Source organism: Paraphaeosphaeria sporulosa, assembly GCF_001642045.1.
Source record: "Paraphaeosphaeria sporulosa strain AP3s5-JAC2a unplaced genomic scaffold CC84scaffold_9, whole genome shotgun sequence".
In the NCBI taxonomy this organism is placed as follows: domain Eukaryota; kingdom Fungi; phylum Ascomycota; class Dothideomycetes; order Pleosporales; family Didymosphaeriaceae; genus Paraphaeosphaeria; species Paraphaeosphaeria sporulosa.
The window spans coordinates 1,014,854-1,041,364 of record NW_017253368.1 but is presented as its reverse complement, the minus strand read 5'-3'; the positions used below and the strand labels follow the sequence as shown (position 1 = coordinate 1,041,364).

General features: G+C 53.1%; 13 protein-coding genes across 13 annotated transcripts; 6 read left to right on the top strand and 7 right to left on the bottom strand.

The window, feature by feature from the left end:
* Positions 1-575: 575 nt before the first annotated feature.
* On the bottom strand, positions 576-2,457 carry CC84DRAFT_1167349 (uncharacterized protein). The gene is made up of 4 exons (XM_018179163.1): positions 2,007-2,457; positions 1,777-1,944; positions 1,603-1,725; positions 576-1,555 (listed from the first exon to the last, which is right to left on the bottom strand). The coding sequence occupies exons 1-4, from the start codon at positions 2,142-2,144 to the stop codon at positions 1,040-1,042; spliced, it is 945 nt and encodes a 314-aa protein (XP_018032621.1). The 5' UTR covers positions 2,145-2,457; the 3' UTR covers positions 576-1,039.
* CC84DRAFT_1007774 (uncharacterized protein) lies at positions 1,963-2,959 on the bottom strand. The gene has a single exon (XM_018173344.1). The coding sequence runs from the start codon at positions 2,740-2,742 to the stop codon at positions 2,185-2,187; it is 558 nt and encodes a 185-aa protein (XP_018032620.1). The 5' UTR covers positions 2,743-2,959; the 3' UTR covers positions 1,963-2,184.
* CC84DRAFT_1007807 (uncharacterized protein) lies at positions 2,729-3,788 on the bottom strand. The gene has a single exon (XM_018173345.1). The coding sequence runs from the start codon at positions 3,479-3,481 to the stop codon at positions 2,951-2,953; it is 531 nt and encodes a 176-aa protein (XP_018032619.1). The 5' UTR covers positions 3,482-3,788; the 3' UTR covers positions 2,729-2,950.
* Positions 3,789-4,095: 307 nt separating this feature from the next.
* On the bottom strand, positions 4,096-4,752 carry CC84DRAFT_1179190 (uncharacterized protein; the record flags this gene model as incomplete). The annotated part of the gene is made up of 2 exons (XM_018180392.1): positions 4,096-4,502; positions 4,554-4,752. The coding sequence occupies 2 exons, from the start codon at positions 4,750-4,752 to the stop codon at positions 4,096-4,098; spliced, it is 606 nt and encodes a 201-aa protein (XP_018032618.1).
* A 147-nt stretch (positions 4,753-4,899) lies between these two features.
* On the top strand, positions 4,900-6,949 carry CC84DRAFT_1126444 (vacuolar amino acid transporter-like protein 6). Its single transcript, XM_018175744.1, has 5 exons — positions 4,900-5,143; positions 5,196-5,275; positions 5,326-5,680; positions 5,728-5,956; positions 6,018-6,949. The coding sequence occupies exons 1-5, from the start codon at positions 5,061-5,063 to the stop codon at positions 6,765-6,767; spliced, it is 1,497 nt and encodes a 498-aa protein (XP_018032617.1). The 5' UTR covers positions 4,900-5,060; the 3' UTR covers positions 6,768-6,949.
* A 279-nt stretch (positions 6,950-7,228) lies between these two features.
* Positions 7,229-7,737, bottom strand: CC84DRAFT_1099144 (ribosomal protein S16; the record flags this gene model as incomplete). The annotated part of the gene is made up of 2 exons (XM_018174805.1): positions 7,229-7,520; positions 7,661-7,737. 2 exons carry the CDS (start codon positions 7,735-7,737, stop codon positions 7,229-7,231), a joined length of 369 nt encoding a protein of 122 aa, XP_018032616.1.
* A 146-nt stretch (positions 7,738-7,883) lies between these two features.
* On the top strand, positions 7,884-9,113 carry CC84DRAFT_1198458 (apolipo protein A-I binding protein-like protein). Its single transcript, XM_018181566.1, has 3 exons — positions 7,884-8,118; positions 8,165-8,273; positions 8,362-9,113. Exons 1-3 carry the CDS (start codon positions 8,107-8,109, stop codon positions 8,949-8,951), a joined length of 711 nt encoding a protein of 236 aa, XP_018032615.1. The 5' UTR covers positions 7,884-8,106; the 3' UTR covers positions 8,952-9,113.
* A 303-nt stretch (positions 9,114-9,416) lies between these two features.
* Positions 9,417-10,237, bottom strand: CC84DRAFT_1179187 (uncharacterized protein; the record flags this gene model as incomplete). The annotated part of the gene is made up of 3 exons (XM_018180391.1): positions 9,417-9,740; positions 9,791-9,945; positions 10,207-10,237. The coding sequence occupies 3 exons, from the start codon at positions 10,235-10,237 to the stop codon at positions 9,417-9,419; spliced, it is 510 nt and encodes a 169-aa protein (XP_018032614.1).
* Positions 10,238-11,919: 1,682 nt separating this feature from the next.
* On the bottom strand, positions 11,920-12,759 carry CC84DRAFT_1049418 (uncharacterized protein; the record flags this gene model as incomplete). Its single annotated transcript, XM_018173455.1, has 2 exons — positions 11,920-12,411; positions 12,472-12,759. Coding segments are annotated over 2 exons (780 nt in total), but the record flags the coding sequence as incomplete, so codon positions are not given.
* A 1,311-nt stretch (positions 12,760-14,070) lies between these two features.
* On the top strand, positions 14,071-16,075 carry CC84DRAFT_1252911 (vanillyl alcohol oxidase; the record flags this gene model as incomplete). The annotated part of the gene is made up of 3 exons (XM_018184373.1): positions 14,071-14,132; positions 14,355-14,900; positions 14,959-16,075. 3 exons carry the CDS (start codon positions 14,071-14,073, stop codon positions 16,073-16,075), a joined length of 1,725 nt encoding a protein of 574 aa, XP_018032612.1.
* Positions 16,076-17,124: 1,049 nt separating this feature from the next.
* Positions 17,125-18,921, top strand: CC84DRAFT_1189530 (glycosyl hydrolase family 3 N terminal domain-containing protein; the record flags this gene model as incomplete). Its single annotated transcript, XM_018181062.1, has 1 exon — positions 17,125-18,921. The coding sequence occupies one exon, from the start codon at positions 17,125-17,127 to the stop codon at positions 18,919-18,921; it is 1,797 nt and encodes a 598-aa protein (XP_018032611.1).
* A 3,860-nt stretch (positions 18,922-22,781) lies between these two features.
* CC84DRAFT_1152571 (phosphate transporter) lies at positions 22,782-24,701 on the top strand (the record flags this gene model as incomplete). The annotated part of the gene is made up of 3 exons (XM_018176807.1): positions 22,782-23,125; positions 23,178-23,399; positions 23,507-24,701. The coding sequence occupies 3 exons, from the start codon at positions 22,782-22,784 to the stop codon at positions 24,699-24,701; spliced, it is 1,761 nt and encodes a 586-aa protein (XP_018032610.1).
* A 485-nt stretch (positions 24,702-25,186) lies between these two features.
* Positions 25,187-26,249, top strand: CC84DRAFT_1252906 (kelch repeat-containing protein; the record flags this gene model as incomplete). Its single annotated transcript, XM_018184372.1, has 2 exons — positions 25,187-26,041; positions 26,115-26,249. 2 exons carry the CDS (start codon positions 25,187-25,189, stop codon positions 26,247-26,249), a joined length of 990 nt encoding a protein of 329 aa, XP_018032609.1.
* Positions 26,250-26,511: the final 262 nt, after the last annotated feature.

The following is a 26,511-nucleotide window of genomic DNA, read 5'->3' as shown; positions in this document are numbered from 1 at the left end:
CCTCCCCTGGCCGTCCGCCCGCTCCCCACGCTTCCCCTCGTCTGGCTGAGGGTCAGCTGGGGGCGTTGGCGGACGGGAGCGCGAGGGTGAGCGGGTGGGTTGTGCAGGAGCCTGCTGAGTAGGAAGGATGAACCAGGGACAGGAGGGGAGGGGGGTGTAGAGGCCGCACTTGTGTTTGTGGACTGCTACTCGTGTTGGAAATTTGTCTGGTCTGTTCTCGCAGGACGTGATCCAATGTGCAGAAGAGTGGGTACGGGAGAGTGGCGTTGAAAAAGACTGGCGTTTCGCAGTACTAGAGAATCAGCTCAGTCGCACATGCCGGTTCTGGATATGCGTTGTAGCTCAAGTATTTGACTTCGGTTCAGCATTCATGAAGCCGACCAAGATTGAAAGCTTGCATCCGGTCACATCTGGCGTTCGAATTATTTGTGTCCTGGCGCCGTGCAGTGTTGCCGTACTGCGTTTTGTGACAGCTTGCACAAATTCGCAAAACATCACAACTGGCTTTCAATTTTATGTATCCTCACGCGACAAACGCACCTCGCGCACAAGACACGTCACCGAAAACACTCTTACAGCCTTCAAACTTCAATCTTGGAATTATGTATACCTATCATCCTTCCTTTTATCCGGGTATCGTGCAGGCAAGGTAGGCAGTTCAGCAATCTCGACAATCTCTCTCAGCACAACACAAACACAAAAAGCACCCGGCCCCCAACTCCATGCCCAATCCCATATCCAGTATCAACAGATACAAAACTTTCTGCTCACTTCACATGTCTCTCTCGCAATAAGCCTCAAACCTTCCCCGCTATACATAGTACAAGGCACCAGAAAGGTAAATAAGTGGGCTTTTCCCCCGCCCGCATCTCGCCTTGTAGGACTTACAGGCCGTCGGCGGGAATAAGGCCCCGCAGTGGCCATGCAGACGGACAAATCGATCGAAGAAGACGCAAGGAAACAGTCGTGAGGATATGCGGCTCTTTGCGCCGCACAATTTCAGAAAAGAAGGGAAAAGAAAACGGAAGGAGCCAGCCTTCTACAGCAGAATGAGGTAATTGCTGGGCGCGATGCCCGTCTCGCCGTTGGGCTTCTTGGCCTGCCACCACCGCCCGCTGACGTCCGAGACCTCGAGGATGTCGTGTTTTTGGAAGGAGATCTCGTTTGCGTCGTCCGGGTTCGCCTCGTAGCTGTAGATGGCCTTGGCGCGGTACGGGTACTCGATGCTCTGCTCCTGCGGCTGCTGCTCGACGTCGTTGGTAGGCGTCTGGCCCATGCCGCCGCCGAAGCGCGGGATCGAGGAGCCGCGGGCGTCGCCGCCGACGGGGCCGCCAGGGTAGCCGGACACGGGGGACGACGTCTCGAAGCCGTTGAGCTGCGCCGAAGTGTAGAGCTGGGGCTGCGGCGCGAGCGAGGACTGCTGGGGCGCGCCGTACGTGTTTGACATTTGGCGCGAGGAGCGCGAGGCGGGCTGCTCCTTGTGCAGGGCGTACGAGTCGACGAAGGTGCGGTGGCTGGCTTGGGGCTGCGAGCCGTAGTAGAAGACCCAGACAATCTAGAGAGTCAGTGTGGGTGGGGCTGTGCGGGTGGCCATGGACGTACTGCGATCATGGAGAGCAGGATGAAGCCCGCCGCGGCAGCCTCGTTGGCGGCCACGGGCGAGTAGACGAGGGCGTTGACGGCCGACGAGGAGAGGACGATTCCAGCGGCCGTGAAGCCGACAATCTGAGCGAGTCAGCATGGATCTTGGGTCTGGAAAGTGTCGTGTCTGCTCACGGCGACATGGTAGGTGCGCTCCGAGTCCGAGGCCACCGTGACAGAGACGCCCACGATGCTGCACAGCATGTACACGAGCGTCCACCAGGCAAACGGCGGCACGCGCTCTTCGGGCTTCGGGCGGAGGGCGGACAATATGGAGCTCACAAAGGCAATGACCCAGGCCAGCTGCTGCGTGTTAGCATGCGGTGCCGTGAAAGTGCTCAGCGGCACGGCGCCGGAATACTGACGGAGCCAATGGAGATGGTGGCCAGGGCAAACGGGTCGCCGAAGATGCGGCCGAGCGAGAAGCTGGAGCGCCCGCCGTGGCCGTATCCGTTTTCCATCTTGTTCAGCGAGGGCGAGCCGTAGGTTCCGTACTGTGGCATAAGGGTCGCGGTTGCTGGCGCAGGGAGCGTGGGCGCCGGCTTAAGACGGGCTCTCGTCTTGCGAGGGCGGGTCAGGCAGGCTGGGCTGGGCGGCGGGTGGCAGTGTGCGCGGTGCGGGTGCGGTGTGTCTCCGGAGACGAGGCAGGGCCGCGCAAGGTGTCGACAGGCGGTGCGGTGCGGGAGGCGCTAGCGGGGTGTGCTCGTACGGGCAGCGCAGGGCCAGAGGAGGTCGCTCGCAGCGCTCTTGGGCGGGGTGCGAGGTCTGCGGTGCGGGTTGCTTGGGCGAGAGAGAGCGAGATGTCGGCGGTGGAGGAGCGCTGCGATGCTCGAGAGTCGCTGCTCCGGTTTCAGCACGCCCGCTAATCCGCAACGACGCCGCCTCGCCCGGCATCATTGGCCCGCGGCCGCACAAGGAGACAGACACGCCCAGGCCCAGATTAGCAGCGCCCTGTGCTCCACCGTCAGCCCTAGCCTGCCGTTGCCCGCAGGCTCCACCGCGACCGACGAAGCCGCCGTGCACTGCGCCAGCGCACGACCGACGCGTCACAGGCGGGCACACATGGATGCCGGCGTCCTCAGCACCAATTTGCGCGCTCATCTCGGGCCCTCGGTGGTGGCAATGTGCCTGGCTAAATTGCCTCCCGCAGCGCTGGCTGTCCTCTCATGCGCTAGCTGCTGCCCTCGGGGGTTCCCTACGACAAACTCTAACGACTTCTGCTGCCCTCGCGCGACGTTCCGCCTGCGGTGCCTGTCCCACGCAACCCAATGCGCGCGCCTCGCCGTGTACGTGTCACGCCTCTGCTCCGCTACACCGCGCATCCAGACGTTGCACCCGGGGGCGCGCGCGTTGGTCCATCCCGGGTTTGCAGACTCGGTGTGAGGCTCATCTCCAAGCGTGGCCGTGTCCCGCGCCTGCACGCTGGGCGTAGTTGTGCCCGCTGTCGGTACGCTGCGACCACGTGAGCCAGCGCGTGCAGGTGTTCGCTGTGCGGGGTTGTCGCTGCTGCATGCACGTCGTTGGCGATCCATGCCATGGACATTGTGCCTGAGACAGCGATGAAACAGGCACCGACCGACACCGAGCGCTGCACACCACATGGCACATCGTCACCAAGTGCTCTTGACGCGCCGGCGCTTACCATGACCATCATACACGTCTTGTGTTTCTCGCTCGCTTGCTCGTGCCGTGAAGCAGTCCCCCCCGTCACGACAGAGTTGCGCCTTTCACGAGACGGTGGTGAGCTTTTGAAAATGACATGCAACGATTGCCCACCAAGACCTTTCTCGTCATACCGTCGCCTCTTCCCCGCAGTAGTCAATCGTTCCAGGTTACTCATGTGAGGTAATATGGATATGCTGACGCTCCCCACTCGATGCGTTGCAGGGGTGCGCACCTGCCTTGGCTGCCAGGCTTGAAAATAATGCTCTCCAGACAAGTTATTCGCTTGAATGAGCAAATTTCCAGACTAATACATCCATTATCGATCGCGATATGATTACCTCCCCATCTCGCTTGATTCACGCCTCCAATTCTAAACACCCAGTTTCGTAGTCGAGTCCCGTGTCTTCCATCCAGATTTCGGTACAAGCTTCTTTGAGCAACATCGGTCAAGGAACCCTTTGGCAACCAGAAGTGGTTCTGGACTCCTCCTGGGAACCCCGGAGCCAAGCTGTCACACGCCCACGAGGCGTCCATTTTGCTTTGAGAGACATGCTTTCTCTCTCGAGCAGACTGCAGGCCTGACTGGCGTGAAACGGCTGCCATCTGCCAGTATCCTGCTTAACCTTGACTGTGACGTTCATACTGCGGGGTGATATAACGGAACTGAGCAGATCCGCCTGCCTTCCCAATCATCGTAGACTGCATTCCAGATACTGCTCCCTAGCCGCTAGGCTCGTCGCTATGTCGCCTGTCAGACGTAGCAGAAACATCCAAGTTCTCGTTTCCCCTTCACATAGCATCCTCTTCCTCCTGCTTGTGCTTGAACTCAATGCGGGCAATATTCTTCTGGACGTTCTGCAGCCGGCCCTGCCACTCAGTCCAGCAGCGAGCGGAACCGAGGAACTGCACCTGCTTGACGCGCTGTACCAGTAGACCATTCTTTTTCCTCAGCATTGATATCTGTAGCGCTTGTTGCAGGTGGCGATCTTCGGCTTCAGCGATGCGAGGCAGAAGCTTAGCGAGCTTTGTAAAGCCGTCGGTTGACGGTATCTGCTGGTCGTCCAACGTCTTTAACTGCGACGCTGTGGTAGCGAATTGAGGCGCGCGCTCGACGACCATGACCGCCTTTTCCTCCATGTCAAGCGGTGCATCTCCCTCCTCGTGCTCCGGCTTCAGGATGTCCTTGTGCTTGGTCACTACCAGCCGTTAGCTCCGTTCTCTTTTCCTCGATTGCAGTCGATACCTACACAACTGCTGTGCATCGCTGAGCAGGCCTGTCTTGGCCGACAGCTCCTGTAGCGACCTCTCGATCTTGTGGATACGCTCGGGCACCGTCTTGGCTTTCTCCTCGCCCTCCCTCTTGCTGCCCAGAATGTATTCCAATCGGCTCAGGCGCGACTCCAGCAGTGCAAACGTGAATAGAACCGCCTCCTCATACTCGTCCATGGCGTCTCGATATGCGCGGGGAACGGTGTTTACACGATGTTTACTAGGCGCGTTCCTGGCGGATAACGGCGGTGAACACTCGCGCGGCTGCTGTTCCTGGCGTGCCAAGCGGGGCCCATTGCGCTTGCCCCAACGTCAGCACGAGCACCTGCCTGCGGAGATGCGCTCGTGCCCGTGTGTCCTTTAATTCAGTCACACACCTCCGACCCGAGGAGCACGCTGCTCGTCCCATATCCTCCCCCAAGCGACCGACGTCGACGCCGTCGCATGATTGCGCAATACGACTAGACGCAGGCTTTTCGGGCAGCATGGCTGGATACTCGGCCATCGGTCCTGAGCCGACCGACACGGACCCCATGTCTTCGAGCACTGGCTCGCTGCGAGGGAGGAGGTCAGAGACAATATGGGATGAATGTGCGGGAGTATTTTGCTGACTGGCGCAGGCGCGGGAGAGGGAAGACGTTGACGGGACACCACGGCCAGGCAACATGGATATCGAGCGTTATCAACTTGGTCAACACCAGTATGGCCCAGCTTCACGGGCGCACAATCATTTAGGCTGACAATTTGTAGTCCTGGGTGCTGGCCTGCTTGCCATGCCCTCTGCGCTCTCCAAGATGGGCATTTTTCTGGGGATATTCGTCATCGCATGGGCCGGCTTGACCGCTGGCTTTGGTCTGTACCTCCAGACGCGATGCGCACGTTACATAGACCGTGGCCATGTCTCGTTTGCGGCCCTGTCGCAACTGACGTATCCGAACCTATCCATTCTCTTCGACGCCGCCATCGCTGTGAAATGTTTTGGCGTAGCTGTGAGCTACCTCATCATTATCGGGGATCTTATGCCCAGAGTGGTCGAGGGATTTGCGCCACAGGCTGGAGAGATATCATTCTTGGTGGACCGACAGTTCTGGATCACCGCCTTCATGTGAGAATCTTCCATGTCATATCCGCTGTGCATGCTAACGTGTGCAGGCTTATCGTTATACCACTCTCGTTCCTCCGACGTTTGGATTCTCTCAAATACACGAGCATCATTGCTCTTTTCTCCATCGCATATCTAGTAATCCTCGTAGTCGCACACTACATCAAGGGAGATACGCTTTCTGAACGAGGGCCTGTCAGGGTCTTCCGGTGGTCTGGCCCAGTGTCAGCACTCGCTGCCTTCCCTGTAATTGTTTTTGCATATACCTGCCACCAAAATGTAAGCCTCCCGCCAGACTTACCGAGAAGTGCAGCTTTAGAAATTGTACTGATCTTTGCAGATGTTCTCTATCCTCAACGAGATAGCAGATAACTCTCATTTCCGCACAACATCCGTAATTTTCGCCTCCATTGGTTCTGCCTGCGCCCTGTACATACTCACCGGCATCACGGGATACCTCTCATACGGCGACAACATCACAGGCAACATCGTCAACATGTACCCCGCTGCTGCCGCCTCGACCATTGGTCGCCTGGCCATCGTTATTCTCGTCATGTTCTCCTACCCCCTCCAGATCCATCCTTGCCGCGCTAGCATCGACGCATGTCTGAAGTGGCGCCCACAACGCAGACCACAGGGTGAAGACAGCCCTAGCAGAAACACCCTTATCGCTGGCGCCCCCCGCGGCAGCAAGCCCCAGGAGATGGGTGACCTCCGCTTCGCGGTGATATCTACTGTGCTCATCGTGCTTTCCTTCATTACTGCCATGACCGTCTCGTCACTCGAGAAGGTCCTCGCGTATGTTGGCTCGACCGGCTCCACCACCATCTCGTTTATCCTGCCCGGGCTGTTCTACTACAAGATCTCGGATCCGGATTCGGCGCATCACCAGCGCCTCGTCAAGGATGAGGATGACGAGGATGAGTTTGGCAGCGCAGATGCGGAGGGCTACGTCATGAGCGATGCGCACAAGAGCCGGAACTGGAGGAGGGGTTTGCTGAGGCAGTTGAGTCTGGCGCTCGCAATTTATGGGGCATGCGTTATGGTAACTTGTCTTGTGACGAACACATTTCTGGTGGCCGCACACTGAATATGGTTCCACGAAGCATTCGTACATCGGCTTTGAGAGCGGCATTTCGAGGCGTTGGTTCGGCTTGGGTTTGACTTAGCGTATCTGGTGCATGGCATTGGTTCCGGGGCTCGGCGGAAAGAATAACATCTAGATTGTACATTTGAAATGTACACTATGTTACAAGTCGCAATCGCATCTACGTTTACATTTCCTCCTTGCTTTGGGTTTGGTCTTAACGCCTGGTATATGCAGTACAATAAACATACATCGCTCGCCTTTTGCGGGCTCCGTCGTCGGTGAGCCTTCGACGGTGTGGTGGGTGAGCAGCGGCGTCGGGCTTCCAGCGAGGGAATAGGTCGTCCCAGACTCCTCGACAATCGAGCTTTTCTCTCCACCTCCTCGTCCTCCCATGTTCCATCTTCACGCGCCCTGACACAGCTCCCTGAGCACCATATCTCCCATCTCTTATCCTATCGTGATCACGCCTCGCCCTCTTTCGGCGTGATGAGGCTCTTCGCCGCCGTCTCCGCGCGCACGACCTTCCCCTGTATCTGCCCGACTCGGAACTGCGGCTCCAGGATGCCCACCATGCTCAGCAGCCGCCACGCGGTGTCGCTCGGCTGCGCGCCCACGCCGACCCAGTACCGCGCGCGCGACACGTCCAATTTGATGTCTTTCCACGGGCGGCCGTTCGTGTCGCCCGGCCTCGGGGGTTTGGGCGTCGGATCGTAGGTGCCTAGAACTTCGAGGGGGCGGGAGTTGCGCGCCGTGCTAAGAGGGTATTAGTGAGCTGTAGGTAAGGCGGTAGGGTGGGTGGGACAAGCAGGAGGTGCGCGGATTGGGGATCACGTAGGGAAGCGATGGGAATGGGAGTCGGGGATCGGGCGACTGGGTTGCGTGGGCGGACGTACCGAGCGTGCGCAACGACAATGTTGTAGAAGGGCGAGTGCTTCTTGCCGAAGCGGGCGAGCCGTATGCGGAGGACCATTGTGGCTGTTGGCTGATGGGAGGGTCGAGGGTCGAGGTTGCGGTGGTTTAGAGCGTAACTTTTTGGGCCGAGGATGAGCCGGCCTGGAGGAGGGCACGTGATGGGGCGGCAACCACAGAAGATAAATGGATGGCAACGCGTAGCTAGTCTGAAGTCTGCTTGGACTGGTCTTGCTGGGATGAATGCAGCTACAGCTACTTGTCTGTGGCTGGGTCCATAAAGGAGGTTTTGACCGACGACTGCCTGCTTGGACGCTCGGCGATGGGATGGGATGGGGTGATGTAATTGCATCACCTTGCTCTTCGCCGATACACCTCCTCAACATACCACTCTTCAGAATCAAATCTTGAGTAGAACACATCTAAAACCATGGCCTTGCGAGTGAGTCGGCTCGATGCGATCAAGATCTAGCTACTAATCTGAATAGACACTCTCCGCGAAGAGCGCCGCAGCACTCGACCAAGAGCTCATGTCAACAGGAGCATTCTCAATCGATCAACTGATGGAGCTTGCTGGACTTTCTGTCTCACAAGCCGGTACGTTCCACACCCGTTTTACGCTGAGAACATTACAATCTATTTCAATTCGTCACCACACGGGACCCCCAACCTAACTCGTGTGCAGTCTTCAAACTCCAACCCCTCAGCAAGGGCAAGCGCATTCTCGTTGCCTGCGGACCTGGCAACAATGGCGGCGACGGTCTGGTCGCAGCCCGTCACCTCTTCCACTATGGCTACCAACCCACCATCTACTACCCCAAGCAATCCAAGAACGACCTTTACCAGCGCCTCAAAAAGCAGCTCCAAGACCTCAAAGTCCCCTTCACCGACGACTTCCCCTCTGCGCTGAAATCCGCAGATCACATTGTTGACGCCATCTTCGGCTTCTCTTTCTCAGGCGAGGTACGCGAGCCGTTCCCCAGCGTGATTGAAGCCCTGCGTGACACCAAGATCCCGGTGCTGGCGGTCGATGCGCCGAGTAGCTGGAATATCGAGGATGGGCCACCGAGTGAGGGACCGGGAAAGGGGTTTATGCCCGAGGCGCTGATTAGCTTGACGGCGCCGAAGCCCCTGGTGAAATGGTTCAAGGGACGGCATTTCTTGGGAGGAAGGTTCTTGGGTCCGGAGGTGGCGGAGAAGTATGGGTTGGACGTTCCGAAGTATGAGGGGCTGGATCAGGTAGTTGAGGTGCCGGTTGAGGGCGGCAAGTTGTAATTGCGATGGAATGAAGCGGATTGCGTTGAGTGCGAGCAATGCATGCTATTGCACAGTGACCAATAGTCCGACTTTGGTTATCTGAATATGATGAGAGAACCGACTCTATACAACAAAATTCTCCGCTTAGAATGCAGTATATGCCACCTTAGTCAAATCCCATGATGCTATTCATTTCGAATGTATGTCTAGATGGATATTAGTGACAAAGACGGAGCGAGCGAGGCTACTCATGACCGGTGCTACCATTCAAACTCGCAGTCGGGATTGACATTTGGGAGGACTAGTACTGGGAAGCTATTGGCTGTTTTTATCGGCGGGCCATTGTGTTGTGGATGTTTCGTTCATGCTCCATACACTACAGCCTATTCCGCTGATGCTCGACATATACGCAGGAAGAACTTTCCGATGCCCAGAGAATACTTCCTCAATGAAAACTTCATTTAACTCTTCGCAGAACGCTCGCTAATCCTGCGCGGTGTGCTCGGCCTTAGGAAACGTCATTACTCCGTAACCCTTTATCGTAGTGACAAGATGCCCATCAGTGTCGTTCTCAGCGAATGTCTTTGTCCAAATCTTTCGTACTGTCTTCCTCTGCGCGAAACCGTCTCTTATGTACATCTGTGGTATCTCTGCCTCCTTTTGGATCTCGATGAATTCGGACCACGGGCTTCGGGCGAGCTCTTTGTCGGAGCCCTCAGCGAAGAGTGCAAAACGAAAGGATGCTCTGTCGGCTATATTGAGACTGGCGATGGCTTCGAAATCAACTTCAACAGATTTATCACCCGGCTGGTACATGGTCAGTTGATGGACATTCACACTCAAGCTCTGGAACTTACGATGACCCTCGGACTGTGCTTTAGCTGACCCAGCGTGCGGTTCACCATCAACGCTTTCGTCTGTTCAAGTATGAGCGCTACACTATGGGATGCCGAATACAGCGGTTTGTTGAGACCATGTAAGAGCGGGTCCGAGAGTTCCGTGGCAAGCGCGGCTACTCTATATCAGTTCAAGGCAACCCTCATAGTCACATCAAAATGGGCGTCGTCTTTGTTGCCGTCTGCGCATACCGAATGACCAGCAGAGTAGAAATCACCTGCTAGCTCCGGAGTGAACCGGGCAAGTACAGGTACAACCCCATCAAGTATTGTGCTGTCAATACTCGTTGGCTTTATTGTTGTCTCAATTGTCTGACGTTTGGTAACGTGGTCATAAATTCAGGTGCGAATTTTGTATGGATCGGCGTGGTGCTGACGATGATCGGTGAAGTTGTTGCTCTTTTGCATGTCGCACTGTATAGTAGCTCCGTCACTTCTCGCTTCAATCAGGCCCTGAACCTTGGCTTTTAAGGCAGTAGACAACTGATCGGAGTAAATAGTCAGCTATCTAATAGGTTCATGACCTCGAACTGCGCTTCGTTGTAGCTCTGGTTGTTGTTGCGATTCCTCATGTGCACAGCAATAGCCTATCAGCACATCATCTGCACTTTAAATGCTTGAATGATACACTCTGTAGCTGCCACAAGAAGCGACTGCACAGTGACATCAAATCATAGTAGGTTGTCTTTAATGTCATACTATGCTTTCGTCAGCAGACCATTTGGGCTGACATAGCTCTTGAATTGATTCGCGGTCTCCTGGAACCGGATCGGGAAAGACTGAGCCGTCCATACCGGACGCAAAGACGAAAAATTACCAACTACCGGGGAATCACCCACTTTCAGCATGATCAATAGTAAATTGTCGAATACCAGTCTATCGGAGGGCAGACTGATGCGGAAACACTATGGATCCGAGGAGACGAAGATCGAGAAAAACCTTGAGGCGTCTCAGCTGCTCACTAACAACCGGATTCTGCGTCACTCCAGAGAAGCTCAAAATCCTGATGTAAGATACAAAGTACAAGGAAAAGTTTGTATGTTGGACTTGAGGTCGAGTGAGTCATCATACGTGAATGTCATCCATGGCATCTGCTGATAGATTGTGCACATCCGTTCCTGATAACGTGACGGCATTTCAAGTACCAAATGCTAAGCATTGGAAGCTGAGTGGTTTTGGAGATTCGAAACTCAGGGAGCTGGGCTATTGGACAAATGACAAGGGCCAAAGTCAGAGGTGAGTCCGCTCCTAGCCCTTTCCCTGTGTCCTTTCCAGTGCGCTTACTTTACGTACCACAGAAACTGGGAAGGGCTCATGAAGAAGCCGGAATTCACCACGCTACTCGACAAACCTCTCATAATCATACATTGCTCCGAGAGCGTTAGTCGCACACCCATCTTCGCAAGTATGTATGCAGAGTATCTGGCTTCGCATACTGGATAACAACTTGCACTTCTCAAGGCAGGCTTCACACAATGGTATAAATTCGCGAAGAACGATTCGAACCGCCAGGAGTTGTGTAAGTCATTGCTGCCGGATCTGTAAGCATGTTGCACATGAAGCTGAAACATTCCAGTGGCTAAATGGAAGGCGACATGATCACCCTGTATAGAGGAAGCTACTTTGTCAACTTGCCCCGGACTGCAGTCAATTACTCTCGTTCAATTTATCTCGATATCTGTGGTCTAAGCATCGGATTGATACTTCCATGCTGAAGCAAATGTCTAAAGTAGTAGGTTCCTTCCGAATCTCAGTATTAGATACAATGCAATTGAGATTCCTCGTTCCCAGGTGAAATTCAACAAAATCTTAGCGGGTGATTTATCAAGGGGCCAGAAGTGTCTTCCCTAGAAGTTTAGGGTCACCACGCTCATGCGTTGCTGTGCGATTATGCGCTTTGCATGACACCATATCAATGGTTATGGAAGAGACAATCGATTCCAAAGATACTTCATCTATACATCGGACACCGATACCCGCGTTCTCTCCTTCCGCACCACGCTTGCAACCTCACTCGACTCAGAATCCGACGCATCATCAAGCTTACCCTCCTTCTCTGCCTCCTCCTCCTTCCAAACTCCAGTGCTTTTCGCAACCAAATTCCTCGCTACTACCATATACCTCGCCAGCACAAACAACGCTATCATCCCTGCCGCATACCCCACGACATGCAGCACGATACTCCGCCACCCATGCGCTGGATTCATCCACTCATACACGTAAAACTCCTGCGTGCCCCTCGTTAAGTAGGCGAGCCCAAGATAAACCGACAGCACCAGCAGCACCACGGAGAGGTGGTTCCAAGGCTGCGGGTCAGTCGCTGGTAGGACAATCTCGACGATGGCGAACACACTGTTGAGCCCGTGTACGCTGATGTTGATCCATTGTTCGAAACGGCCCGCTGGCCAGCCCGAGTTCATGGTTCCCCAGAAGACGATGGTGACGAGGAAGGGGAAGGTGGTTATGGTAGTGTAGTAGAGGGTGTGCAGGAGTTGAAGTGGGCGCAGCCATGTGTGGAGATAGCTTGTGCGGCGGAATACATATGTAAAAGTATGGAAGGCGGAGATGAAGAAGTAGAAGCCCTGTTTTCAGGTATTAGCGGGTGTCGCGCGTGAAGAGCGTGAGAAGTGTTCTGCACTCACCAGACACCAGAAAGTAAGGTATGTGAAGAAACTGAAGGATTGACCGATAGCAGCTTCGCCTTGGTGGATGGTGTAGGAATCGATGTTGACATCTTTCAAATTGACGGTTGCGGTTCTATGGGCGAGCCAGGTGTAGCATGTGATGATTGTAGTGAAGCTGTACAGACATAGTACGGCGCGAATGCAGGCGAGGACGACTGGTGAGACGAAGTGCGAGCGAACAAATGTGAAGTTGGGGTCGAACCCAGATTGAGGTACTCCCCATGCTTCGTAGGTAAAGATCCTCATGTCGGAACAGAATATGAACAATACACACTGGACGCAGACAAGCGGCGCAGTTTTGTATGCGACGAACAGGCCGGCCGTGTATACTCAAAACCCAAGTGGGTATCTGACTGTAGCTGGGAGGATGGACACAGCGTTCATAAAGCTGATTGCGCGCTCGCTCACCGAATCCAGAGCAAAGCACATATCTCGCATCAGCAATCTCACAACCACGTCAACAAGACTACCTTCCCATCTCAGCAGCGCCTCCAAAGCCGGAGCCCAGCAAAATCATGCGATGAGCGCATCTCGACCACTTCCGACCCACTGCAGTGATATTAGCGACACATGTACAGCTGTAGTGTTTCGCGCCGCCGGCCTCGCCTTACGCAGTGTGCGCGCGATCATTGTAGCGGACCCTCGGCGCCCAGCACACTGGTGTACACACGCGCAGTAGCGCATTCGGAGCACGCGAGGGCACGATGTTGTTTATCGCGTATGTCGTTGTGCGATTCGATGGCCTAGCCACGTGGAGTTAATTCAGCTTGGGCCAATGGTGGTAGTGAACATAGGTTGCTGAATGCGGCAAGGCTGAGACTCTTTAGGGGATGGTGGGGAGCCTTACGCCAGCCTCGTCCATCTTCAGCCGCATCTCGATGTGGGCCGGAACAGTGATGACTCGAAGAACCGTAGGGCAGGAGACGAGAATAGAATGCCTTTCATTGCACTTTTGTTTTCGTGTTGGGATGAAACGTCACGTTGAAGTTTGGAGCCTTGGCGCACGAAGAATACGGTACCTTGGGAAGCGAGGTCGTCTTTCCTTCTGCTACTACATTGCCCAGGTGTGGTCAGTATGTGCGCTCACTCGATCTTCGCTTTCAGCATCATACCCTACTTGAGCTGCGGCGCCCTCGGGGATCCTGATCGCTCGGTTGCGGAGGTAATTGGCGGGAACGCCTGCGTACATCGCTTCAATACTGTAGATGCCCCTACGCATGGCCATTGATAGCACCGCGAGCAGTGCAGGAACGGAGTCCCAGAGAATCTACCGGCAGCTCTAGCAAGATCTTGTGCCAACGTTTAAGCGCGAGCTGGAGTGACCGCACCCGTTGTCGTCGGCATCGACTCCGGTCTCGTCTTCCACCATCTGACGAAGGTCGACGATGAAGTGTCGTCCGGTAGTCTATTCAACTCTATCAAGCACCGCGATTCCGGTCCAAAGGTGCCAAGTGCTAATTCTGCTACGCCGTAACTAGAATTTCGAAAATGTTCCGCTGTAAGGTCACTATTGCCGAGTCTCGTGCGGGGATGTATTAGTCTCATGTTGGTTGGATCATGAATCTTACCCCGCGACGGCAGATCAATGGGGCTCCGGAAAGGGTCCTCACTCTCGGGTGGTGGATCAATCTGGCCATGATATAAGAATACGAATGCCATTTTTTCAATAATCCCGTATTTCAGGAAAGACGAAGCCCTGCTGATCATCTCCCTCGTCACATCACCAAAATGCACAACAAATCGGAGGACACCAATAATTTCGCCCCGGAAGACCAAGTCGGGGGCACCACCCATCCTGGGGCCTACCGTCAACCTCAAGGTTCAGTACCTCGGCAATCCAGCGATCCGTTGGTCTTGCCACCAAATACGACCTCGCAGACGTTCAAAAACTATGCATTGGAGGCGGCCAAAATTGTGGGCTCTGCAAACGTAACCGTGATCTCGGATGAGGCAGAACTCTCGCAAGAGTCTTATCTTGAACCGAGCAAAGCTCATGACATGTTCAACATTGCCGACAAGACGTACTTCGTTTGTTCGGCGGTCGTTGCGCCACGCGGGGTTGGCGAAGTACAAGAGTTGATGAAGTTGGCCAATGAGTTCGAGATCCCGGTTTGGCCATTTAGCATTGGGCGAAATGTGGGTTACGGTGGTGCTGCGCCTCGTGTACCTGGCAGCGTCGGTCTCGACATGGGTAGACATATGAACCGTGTGCTTAAGGTGGACGTCGAGGGTGCGTACGCGCTGGTCGAACCGGGAGTTACATTTTTTGACCTACACGATCACTTAGTCAAGAATAACCTTCGGGATCAGGTGTGGATCGACGTGCCGGATCTAGGCGGTGGCTCTGTGATTGGCAACACCATTGAACGAGGCGTGGGATATACACCGTGAAGCTCACCCTTCCCCCCTAGTCGTCTGGATATTATGCTGACACAAATTCTTCAGCTACGGCGATCATTGGATGATGCACTGCGGCTTGGAGGTTGTCTTGCCATCAGGAGAACTGGTCAGAACCGGCATGGGCGCACTTCCCAACCCCAAGGCTGACACAAGCAAACCGATTCACGAACAAGAACCAAACGAAAGCTGGCAACTATTCAACTATGGGTTTGGTCCGTATAACGACGGCATCTTTTCCCAAGGTTCTGTTGGCATCGTTGTAAAGATGGGCATCTGGCTGATGAAAGCTACTGGGTACCAAAGTTACCTTATCACGCTTCCCAAGGACAGTGATCTGCACCAAGCAGTTGAGATTATCCGTCCCCTGCGAGTCAACATGGTTTTACAGAATGTGCCGACCTTACGACACATTCTACTGGATGCGGCCGTCATGGGCCACCGCACCGACTACAGCAAATCCGACAAACCCTTGACGGACGATGAGCTTAACGCCATCGCTTCAAAGCTCGACCTTGGGCGCTGGAATTTTTATGGCGCTCTGTACGGACCGGAACCTGTCCGTGACGTTATGTGGCAAGCCGTTAAGAGCGCCTTCTCAGCCATCCCTGGTGCCAAATTCTTCTTCCCCGAGGACCAGCCCAACAACATCGTCTTGCAGACCCGGCAAAACACTCTGCAGGGTATCCCATCAGTGACGGAGCTGAATTGGGTGGACTGGCTGCCCCACGGTGGCCACCTGTTCTTCTCACCCATCGCGCCTGTTACAGGCGACGATGCTGAGGCCCAGTACAATATGACACGTCAGCTATCCGAGAAGTACGGCTTCGACTTCATAGGGACTTTTGTCGTCGGCATGCGCGAGATGCACCATATTGTGTGCATTGTCTACGATCGCAAAGACGCTGAAAGTCGACGCCGTGCACACAAGATGATGAAGGAGATGATCGAAGAGGCTGCTGCAAAAGGTTATGGCGAGTATCGCACGCATCTCGCCATGATGGACCAGATCGCCGCCACATACAGCTTCAACAACAACGCCAACATGAAACTCAACGAGATCATCAAGAATGCGCTCGATCCAAAGGGCATCCTGGCACCCGGTAAAAATGGCGTGTGGCCAAAGAACTATCGCGCTGCGGACTGGCAAGTGCCCATTGCGTAGTACGATACTGGGATGAAGGAAACGTTGCGAGGCGGTGAATCGTAGCCCCCAAGACCAATGCGTTATCGCGCTTCGCGGTAGCGAACCGTGCAGTGACGATTTCTACAAGCATGAACGTTAACAAGTTCCAAATAACATGGGAACGCTCCACGAGGCACTTGCTGTTGGATTATCCATACCGACTGCAAACATCGTGAGATGATGGCCCCCACATCATTAGACGCAGTACCCCTGGTAAACAATAGGACTGCTTCACGGCAAAGCAATCTCAACTTTTACGCCTCGGTACAGGCATCAGTCTCTGCCTACACAGTGTCGACCCTCCTAGCTCGCCGTTGCGTATCCCCTATTGCACGAGCCTCTTTTCTAAACCCACACGTCTGCTTGCAACTTGTACGTGCATACATTCCCAGCCCAGTCACGGTAGCCACCTGCAAAACAGGTGTGCTGAAATGACCTCGGCCGAAACTTCTTAGCATGCACGTGCTGATTTTGCACTTGGACGACAGATTCTCGGGCCGCCATGGTCCATCCAAGTCTGCATCATCGTTGTAGGCCATACCGTCCGAGGTCTTTCCGCCCCGCTACTCCAGTTTCTATGGCCAATGGGGTAAACGTCGGCATCTTCGACTTTGCTTGTGTCCACATCCGGAAGGTTCTCCTCCAGTTTCTCCACACTTGGCACCTTGGCGCCATCGTTATTCCACTGCCGTCACGACCCTGGGCTTGTTTTTCAAGGTCTGTTAGCCACCGGGGGAACTGCCGATGGCGAATCGATGCGGTGAAGATGCGTGTCCGATGGGGAGAATGTGGGAGAATGTGGGGAGTTGACAGTTGGAACCAGTTGCCCGAAGACTATAAAAGGCGGACAGATCGTGAGGATTGTATCAGATGAGCCCTACAAGGACCGTCACTTTTCTACGACGATGATGAGAGATCTTTCAAGATGGCGCCGAAAGGCCTTACTCTCGTTGCTCTTTACCGCTACTTTCACTGCTCAAGTTTCGGCAAGACCAGAGCCAATTTCCAAAGTCCCTGCACACTCGTTGATGGTACGGTCCGAAAATGAAACTCTCCCGTACCGGGATGTATCATTATGTGTCGAAGATCGAGTGGAGGATCTCCTCCAGAGGATGACGGTACCCGAGAAGGCAGGACAGCTTTTTCATCTTCAGATGCAGATGGGTCCCAACGGTACTCTGGATCCCGGAAACGTTACAGCACGCCGCAACAGCAGTGAAAACATGATCGGCGAGAAGCTCATGACACACTTCAATCTCGTGGGAAACGTTGTCGACGTTCGGATGACGGCCGAGTGGTACAACCGTATCCAGGAGCGCGCGCTCCAAACCAGGCTTGGAATACCGATCACATTGAGCTCCGACCCAAGACATGCCTTCACAGAAAACATCGGAACTGGTTTTGCGGCGAACCAGTTCTCTCAGTGGCCGGAAAGTCTGGGCCTTGCTGCTCTGCGAGATGCGGAGCTCGTGCAAAAGTTCGCCGAGATTGCACGCGAGGAATACATGGCGATTGGCATCCGGACCGCGTTACATCCACAGATAGATCTTGTCACTGAGCCGCGGTGGGCCCGCATTGGAAACACGATGGGCGAGGACGCTAACCTGACAGCTGAACTTGTCGTCGCTTATCTTAAGGGATTCCAAGGTAAAGAGCTCGGTATTCACTCGGTTTCGACTATAACCAAGCATTTCCCAGGCGGCGGACCCATGGAGAATGGAGAAGATAGCCACTTCACATACGGCAAGAACCAGACTTATCCCGGCAACAACCTCGAATACCATCTTATTCCGTTCAAGGCGGCTATCGCGGCAGGTGCCCGTCAGATGATGCCTTACTACTCACGCCCGATTGGTACTGAGTACGATGAGGTTGGCTTTTCATTTAACAAGGGCATCATCACCGACCTCCTTCGCGGTGAATTGGGTTTCGAGGGCATTGTCTGTAGTGACTGGGGACTTATCACCGATACTGTGATTGCAGGGCAGGACATGCCTGCCCGTGCCTGGGGTGTTGAGTACTTGACTGAGCTTCAGCGCGCAGCCATGATTCTCAATGCAGGCGTTGATCAATTCGGGGGCGAGCAACGACCAGAACTCATTATCGAGCTGGTAGAATCCGGCGTTATCCCCGAGGAACGTCTGGACGTATCAGTACGCCGCCTCCTCCGCGAGAAATTCACCCTCGGTCTCTTTGACAACCCCTTCGTCGACGTCGAAGCTGCAGTCCAGGTTGTCGGCAACCCCTACTTCCGCCGCATCGGCAACGAAACCCAGCGGAAGGCATACACGCTCCTTACAAACACCGACGACATGCTACCCCTCAAGTATGACAGCAACATCAAGCTCTATGTTGAGGGCATCGACGCAGAGTACCTCGAAACCCGCAACCTCACCCTCGCCTCCACGCCCGAGGAAGCTGACCTCGCCCTCATTCGCCTTCAAGCACCCTATGAACCCCGCTCCGGCGGCTTCGAGAAGAATTATCACGCCGGCTCGCTTGAATATAATGCCACCGAAAAAGCTCGCCAAGCAGCCATCTACTCTGCCGTGCCTACCATCGTCGACATGTATCTCGACCGACCAGCTGCTATCCCCGAGATTGCTGAGTCTGCGAAGGCTCTAATGGCGAACTTTGGAGCGGGTCCGGATGCATTCCTTGATGTGGTGTTTGGGGTCGATGGAGCGCAGCCTATGGGCAAACTGCCGTTTGATCTACCAAGGAGTATGGCGGCTGTGGAGGCGAGCATGGAGGATGTGCCGTTTGATACTGAGGATCCTGTGTTCAAGTTTGGGCATGGGCTGAGGTATGCGGAGACGTGCTAGGCATAGCTGCTACTAGTGGAGAATGAAAGATAGACAATTGAAGATTGAATATGCATTGAAGATTCATGTGGTGATGTGTTAAGATTTTGCTTTGTTTGCAAGGGGCTTATCCCACACGCCAAATATCCCATATCTTCTTTTTCACATCACGCGACATTGATTGTTGCCAAATTCGACCACTTCCACACTCCTGCGATAAGCATATATGAAATATAGATGGGAATGTATATTGAATGTTTACTGTGAGTTTCGCGATGGAGTGTTTGCTAGGAGAGTTATTTTAAAATACAACTCTGCATGCCTCTCTCTCAGCTCGCACCTGTCCCAGTTTCAGAAGAGAATTTTAAAAGCAGAAAAACAATTCCACAGCAATCTCTGACATAGAAGACCCAGATAGCCAACCAGATAGTCAGCCAGATAGTCAGCCATACAAGCAGCCAGATCTCCAGCCGGGACAATAATTTGTCGCACTTGGCACAATGTCAACCCTGAAGGACAAAAGAATTGCGGTCAATGCCGCACCGATTTTGATTCTCATCCAAACTGTACTTACTGGGTGGTGACTTGGGTCGGTTTCGACTGCGGGGCTGCCAAAGACGAAAACGACAATATATGCTGGGATTGTGAACACTAGCCTAACGGTTGCTGTGAGGTCCGATGAGCAGATTTCTTTGATTGTTGGTCAATCACAAGGAGAGAGTGGTAGCCACCTGTATGGATCCGGAGCTCCCGTGAGGCGGCATCGAGGAGGAGGAGGAGCAGTGGGTGTGGTCGATGTGATGGATCGGTAGCCCTTAAGTCCGGCAGGCTCCTTGCCAACTCGATATGAAGATCTGAGCCTCACATTTATCCCAAGTGACTAGTTCACGTTGCATTCCTATCTATAACTCGCAGAAATCGACAATTTTGAAATTCGAGCTTTCGATACCACTGATTTCCCTGAGTATCTTAGAGTGTATTCCATTGCACAGCCTGACTCGTGCTCCGTCGCTCCATGTCGCACTGTCACAGCGAAATGCGTATAAGGTGTCAGGTGAACATAAGATTGATGGACGCTTCAACTTCATTTGCACTCAGATCCAGTCACATGCCTATTCCTATGCAATGACCTATGTTTACTCTTGTGGGAGGCGAAATCGTGCACCATGTTCCGCTTTCGCCTCGGAAAAGCGCACAACGTGACCAGAAAGAAATTAAACCTAGGGATATCGGCAGAGTTACGTTGTCATACCACTCTAGTCTAGGCGGTCGATAGTTGCTGGTAATTCGACAGAACGCGTTTGTCGGCTTGTTGGCAAGCGAACCATCGTGTGAGATCTTCATCCTTGCCATACTACTAAGTGATACATTAACTCTTTATCGGACGACCTCTAGCGTTCAAGCCGAATGTCAAACCCATACCAAGAATTTTCTATAGTCTTTCCAGTCGCTGCCAGTATTTCATAAGCTTGGCCATTCTATTAGTTTCGCAATTAGTGACCACATCTGTCGGAGCGTTTGGATTCTGAACAATACGACACACGTAGTCCTATACGAGCCGGAACGATGCACTCAAGCACGATTGGGTGCTCCCAGATCTCGTGATGAGTCAGCCACGAGTACCTGAGCGCAGCTAAATGCTGTCAGATTTCCCATCTGAAAATAAGCTAGTTGATACCACGAACATGCATCGCCTCGCCAAGACGAATGACAGTAAGGCAGCAGCGAGAGACGAACAGAGTCAATATAAGCACATACACAGGCCCTCTGGCAATTCTTCCTCGTCGTCTCTATAGCAAGCGCTTCTTATTACTACACTTGCTCACCTCCTTGAGAGGCTCAAAGCAGATGTGCTACGACACCGTTGACACCTATGCCTGCCGTAACTGAGTCCTCGTTGCCACCGCATACTTTTGCGAAGAGATGCGCACCTTCCTATATCAGATAGAGAAGAACCCATACGAAGATCGTAACCTTTATGATCCGTGCAGGATGAGATGCTCCGTCGGCCAGGAGCCAGTGTCAATAATTCGGCGAGAGTATGCCGGACGTGCGAGTGGTACAGGAGACGAAGATATGTACTACAGATGCAGCAGCAAGGATGGATGTTCAAGGGCGTGAACGCTCGATTTAGCAGTCACTGAAGGATACTGAGGTTGAAAATTGCGGATCCAGATTTCTTGGCTCGGTATATATGTACGAAGTGGTTCTTCAGCGCTTGCGATCGGGTTTGGTTTGTTGACTTTACATCATCGATACCATGTAAGACTCACAAGCACGTAAGAAACTGTCTCCACCCAGTGCTTAACGATTTCATTGGTGGCATATGTTCAACGAAGATTTCAACATTTCTTTATGCTCGATAACTTGTTTTGTGAACGCTAATTCGCCATGCATTTCGTCGAATTTGCGCCAGGCTAACATACCACATAACCCTTAGTACTCTCGACCTCGGTTTCTAATTCACCCCACTTGAACCCCCGAAGTCTCTTCATAAACCTTGTCTGGACTCCGTCAGCCTCCACTTTGGAAGTTCCATGATTATCTCGTGCATTCTTGCCGAGCTCCTCTTTCTTCCACCATTGCACGGGGGTAAGTATTTAATTCTTCAGATTGCTTACCGCATTCACAATTGAGGTCTTACGAATTTTGCAGCATAAATCTCGTGTCTAGCTGATTCTCATGACCGCTAGACCCTTCTTCCTAGCAATCTATCAGCTCCTCCATACTCACCCTTTATATCTCCAAATGTTCACTGAGGTGACTGAACATCAAATTTCTAGCTAAGGCTCCATACAATAGTGTCAGAGTAGCTGCAGTCCCTTTCCGTGGCCCTCGTATTATCATAAAAGCTTGCGATACTCAGTCTAAGTGCAGTCGTTTGATATGTTAGCCAAATTCTGAGTTGGTTGCCTTGTTTGAGCGAAGTTTTATCACATTCACGAAAGAGATGGAATTGCGATGAGTTGCGGTTGCGAAACGTTAGCACTGATTGACCATGTTACAGCTGAGCCTATTATAGGCTCGAGGGTTTTCTTGCGGCATGTGGTGCCCGCGTACTTAGGAGACCTCTTCGTGTTCTAGCAGATGACATATGCTGTGATCCCAAGTCCTCAATAACCATGCCAAGAAAGAAGTTTTTAGGTTGCCCCTTAGATGTTCTGGGGTGGTTGAACAGGTTTAATGAGTTCGAGCCAGTTGGCCTTTGGGCTTGCAGAGGGCCATTGTTCATTAAGCAGCTTCGGGAATCGCATATTACAAGTGCTTCACCTCCTTTAGAACTGTTAACTGTATGGTGATCCGCCACGAAAAGTTTCTGAGAAGTCCCACAAAGTACGTAGACCAAGCCTTGGTTATGGCGGTGCAAGACCAGGCTGGTGGAAGGATGACTTCGCCAAGCGATCCAAGCAGGCGGACTTGCTGGGCACTCCACCCCTCGGAAAAGGGCACAGACTCAAAACGATGCCCACGTTTCTTGTTTGCGACCTCTCGTTCGTCGATTTTCACGGTCTTTTCGAGCATCGAGTTTGACACCCAAAATTTCCTTTTTCTTTCCATGAGATCCACAACAAGAAATAAGGCCATGACGCGATGTTGATACCATTATACCCCAGTAGAATGGCAGCAGACTCCACAGAGTCCGCATGTGGCCCCCCGTAATTGACCATGAGTGGAAGTAACAGCTCCGAGGCTCAAGCTTGGATGTCTGACTGCTGCGAGACCTCGTTGCCACTTTCTCTGCAACGCCAAGTTGTGGATATCGAATCGATGCCGCATTGCCGGACCCCCAATTCTTTCAAGAATTAATACCAGTCGAGATGCGCATACTGTAATGCAGCTCTCACCGTTCATCCCACAACTTTCACGGGTAATAGTCTACCATGGCTCCGGCACTGAAGAAGTACAACTGGATCCTCGCGCTCACGACCATTGCCTTTGTGTTCTCATCTGCTTCCAATGGTGCGAACGATGTTGCCAACTCTTACGCTACGTCTGTCGCTGCCCGGACACTGCAGATGTGGCAAGCTGGTATCCTGGCATGCATCACAGAGTTCGTCGGAGCAGTTGCTTTGGGTTCTCGAGTGACCTCAACGATCAAGAGCGGCGTTTTTGGACTGTCGAAGTTTGAGCCGAACCCCCCTACCTTCATGTTGGTCATGGGATGCGCAGAAGTTGGGAGTGCGACGTTTTTGACCATTGCGACATTCTGGGGTATGCCCGTCAGGTAAATGGACTATACAATCTTATCTTCGAATTCCGCTAACAAAGACTAACAGCACGACTCAAACCGTAGTGGGAGCTCTCGCGGGTGCTGGTATTGCGGCACAGACCCCTTTGAAATGGGCATGGGCAAGTGGCAGTCTCAGTCAGATTGCCGCTTCCTGGGCCATCGCTCCCCTCATCGCGGCTGGCTTCTCAGCGGCTCTGTTCTTGTCGTTGAAATTTCTCGTCTTGGAGAGGAAAGAACCTTTCAAATGGGGAATGAGACTGATTCCATGGTACGTTGTTGCTGTTGTGCTTCCGTTACAACATCTTTTGTCTACATCTGCTTTACTCGAATGACTTGATGAACTCAATGGCCACAGACTCTGACTCTGAAATCTAGGTACCTTGGCTTCACTGCAGGTGTTCTGGCCCTCTTCATCATGGACGAGCTTCCTAATGGAGAATCGCTGGAAGAGATGGGAGCGGGCAAAGTTACCGGCATTATTCTGGGTGTCGCGTTTGGTGTTGTGGCATTCTCATACGTCTTCTTTGTGCCTTACTTCCACCGTCGACTTGTCAAAAATGACGCACGAATGCGTGCCTGGCACATTCCGCTCGGCCCTCTTCTGTACCGAGAAAATCCTCCAATCTATTGGCCCGGAAAAGGAGACCAAGCCGTCAAAGACTACTACGCGAAGACCTCAGTGGAATCCAACTCTGCCGATATTGAGAAAGCCCATATGAAAGACGATCAGGATCAACCCAAGAATTTGGGTCCTGAAACCAACGGCGACGCTATATCCACCGCGATCGATGCCAATGACGGGGATAGCAACGCTACCTCGGAGAGAGCCAAGGGTGGCTTGTCGATTCCCAAGCAAAACCGACTGTCCGCGCACGTTGTAGCAGCGACGCCTGAACCTGAAGAGCGTTGGCTAACGCCTGTACGCGATTTGCCCATGTGGTCCCCGAAGAAGATCGCGAATTGGACAAAGTTCATCCTGCTCCAGGGAGTTAGTCGGGATGTCGTAACCCAGAAGAACCTCGGTGCTGTTCACGCGCGAGCCATAGTCTACGACAACCGTGTAGAGCATCTGTGGACCTACGCTCAAGTTGCATCGGCAATGATGATGTCTATTGCGCACGGTTCCAACGATGTCGCAAACGCCGTCGGTCCATGGGTAGCCAGCTACAACACATACACCAGCGGCTTAGTTACCTCGAAAGCTGACACACCAATTTGGATTCTTGTTGTTGCTGGTCTGCTGCTCGGCTTGGGCTTCTGGTTCTATGGCTACCACGTTATGCGCTCGCTCGGCAACAAGATCACTCAAGTTTCTCCTACCCGTGGTTTCGCCATGGAACTCGGTGCCGCCATAACCGTTCTTCTTGCCTCTAGGCTCGCTTTACCGGTTTCAACCACACAGTGCCTCACTGGTGCCACTGTTGGTGTGGCGTTGTGCAACTTTGATGTCCGCGCCGTCAATTGGAAGCAGGTTGCCTTTATCTTCTCATCTTGGGTCATTACATTGCCTTCCGCGGGTTTGATCTCGGGTTTGCTTATGGTCATGGCCTTGAATACCCCTCACTTCTAAATATATGTTAGCGCTCGGTAGAAAACAGCGATCACGAATGTTGCTTTTCGATCATGATGAAAAGTCGGATATGAGATACGTCCCGAATAGCCGATGTGATTTTGACGTGATGATCGTCACCCTCGACTCCAGGCCAGCTCTGAATAACATGGCCATCAATGCGGCCTTCCCCACATATTCAGATGTTTAGGGTTTTCTTTGCAATCCTAAAACTAGTTTGGCAGGATTGTTGGATTCTAGACCTCCTGTATAGTTAGTAATCTCCAAGATCTATCAGATTATTATCTTTCTGGAAGGTCGCATAGTACTGCATGTTCTGTAGGCTCGTGATAAATACCAAGACTCCTTAGTTGTTGACCTTCCTATCCTCGCCTAGTTCCACTGGCCCCCGACACAGTGATATCTCGCAGATTCGTACAAAGGAGCAAGTGCAGCTCTACGACCGGCGACCCGGCTCCTGGGAATAGCGACTTGCAACCGCTAATATGCGTTCATTAGCTCTGATATTTTCTACATTCGCCTCATTGGTCCTATCTGAGACATGGCATCGTTTGCCCGACGTCCCAATCTCACCGCGACAAGAGCACGCAACTGTCCTTTTACCACCAGGCGACATCGTTCTCGTTGGCGGCGTCACCAACGGTACCCAGAGCACCACTTCACTGGTTCAGTCATATTCTATCACTCGTCGCAAATGGACTTCGCTTCCACCCCTGCCTGTTCCGCTGAACCATCCCAACGCCGCAGTTCTCTCCGGCCAGCTGTATGTCTTCGGCGGGCTTGCGCAGAAAAACACGTCCTGGACCGCAATTCCCAATTCGTATCGGTATGATGCAAAGACGAGGAGTTGGAGGCGGATCGCAGATGTACCGGATGGCGGAGTCGGAAGTGCGGCCGTTGGCGTGTGGGATGGCAAAGTGATTCTTGCAGGAGGTTTGAAAGAGATTCAACTGGTGTCACCATACACTCAGTCTACCATCTCTAGCGTGTACATCTATGATTCCTTGACCAATGCCTACCTCGCGCTTCCCGCAGCTGCCGCTCAACTACCTGACACACGGGACCACGCCTGTGGCGCTGTCATAGAACATAGATTCTATGTTTTGGGTGGCCGTGAGCGTGGCCAACTTACAGGGAAGTCTTCTGTTCCGGTCCTGGACTTGAATGATCTGAATAAGGGTTGGAGTGTGGCAGAGGGGATCATGCCATCGCCAAGGGCTGGATTGGCGTGCGGAATTGTCGGGAAGAAGGTTTATACCTTTGGCGGTGAGGGTAATTTGAAGGTCGAGAGTGGGGTTTGGAATTCCACTGAAGTATATGACGTTGCGCAAGATAGCTGGGTAAGTCGATACACTGCCAATCCTGGTGGAAGTGAAAGGATCAAGCAATGCAAACTAAACTCTTGTGCGGCAGAATACACTAGTTGGGATGAAGGTTCCGCGGCATGGCGGAGGTGCGGTGGCTTTCAATGGGAAGATCTACGTTCCCGGGGGTGGAGATGTGATTGGGATTTCTCCTACGAGCTACTTCGACGTGTTCGTTACTTAAAGAACGTTGGTCATTCATCATCCCAAAGGCTCAAAGCCATTCTGATCTGACACTGTCCTTAATCTCGCTCGTGCATTTTAAGGACCCATCACGCCGCTTTTGCAGAAGGCGCATGGGATCACTAGTCAATTTCTCATGAAGCATTACACTGCTATAGGCAAATCGACCGGATCGCCCTTGAATTCAACTACAAGACGTATAATCTCGGAATCTCGCTCTTCGCCATACTGGCGATGACACTTTTGGGCTTCTTCGTCAGGGA

Coding starts and splice junctions, on each gene's coding strand:
- CC84DRAFT_1167349 (XM_018179163.1), bottom strand. CDS start 2,144: ATGCCACAGTACGGAACCTACGGCTCGCCCTCGCTGAACAAGATGGAA. Junction 1,726..1,776: donor AGCGCACCTACCATGTCGCC/GTGAGCAGACAC, acceptor TGACTCGCTCAG/ATTGTCGGCTTCACGGCCGC. Junction 1,556..1,602: donor TCCTGCTCTCCATGATCGCA/GTACGTCCATGG, acceptor CTGACTCTCTAG/ATTGTCTGGGTCTTCTACTA.
- CC84DRAFT_1007774 (XM_018173344.1), bottom strand. CDS start 2,742: ATGAGCGCGCAAATTGGTGCTGAGGACGCCGGCATCCATGTGTGCCCG.
- CC84DRAFT_1007807 (XM_018173345.1), bottom strand. CDS start 3,481: ATGAGTAACCTGGAACGATTGACTACTGCGGGGAAGAGGCGACGGTAT.
- CC84DRAFT_1126444 (XM_018175744.1), top strand. CDS start 5,061: ATGGCTGGATACTCGGCCATCGGTCCTGAGCCGACCGACACGGACCCC. Junction 5,276..5,325: donor TATCAACTTGGTCAACACCA/GTATGGCCCAGC, acceptor GACAATTTGTAG/TCCTGGGTGCTGGCCTGCTT. Junction 5,681..5,727: donor TTCTGGATCACCGCCTTCAT/GTGAGAATCTTC, acceptor TAACGTGTGCAG/GCTTATCGTTATACCACTCT.
- CC84DRAFT_1198458 (XM_018181566.1), top strand. Junction 8,274..8,361: donor ACTTTCTGTCTCACAAGCCG/GTACGTTCCACA, acceptor ACTCGTGTGCAG/TCTTCAAACTCCAACCCCTC.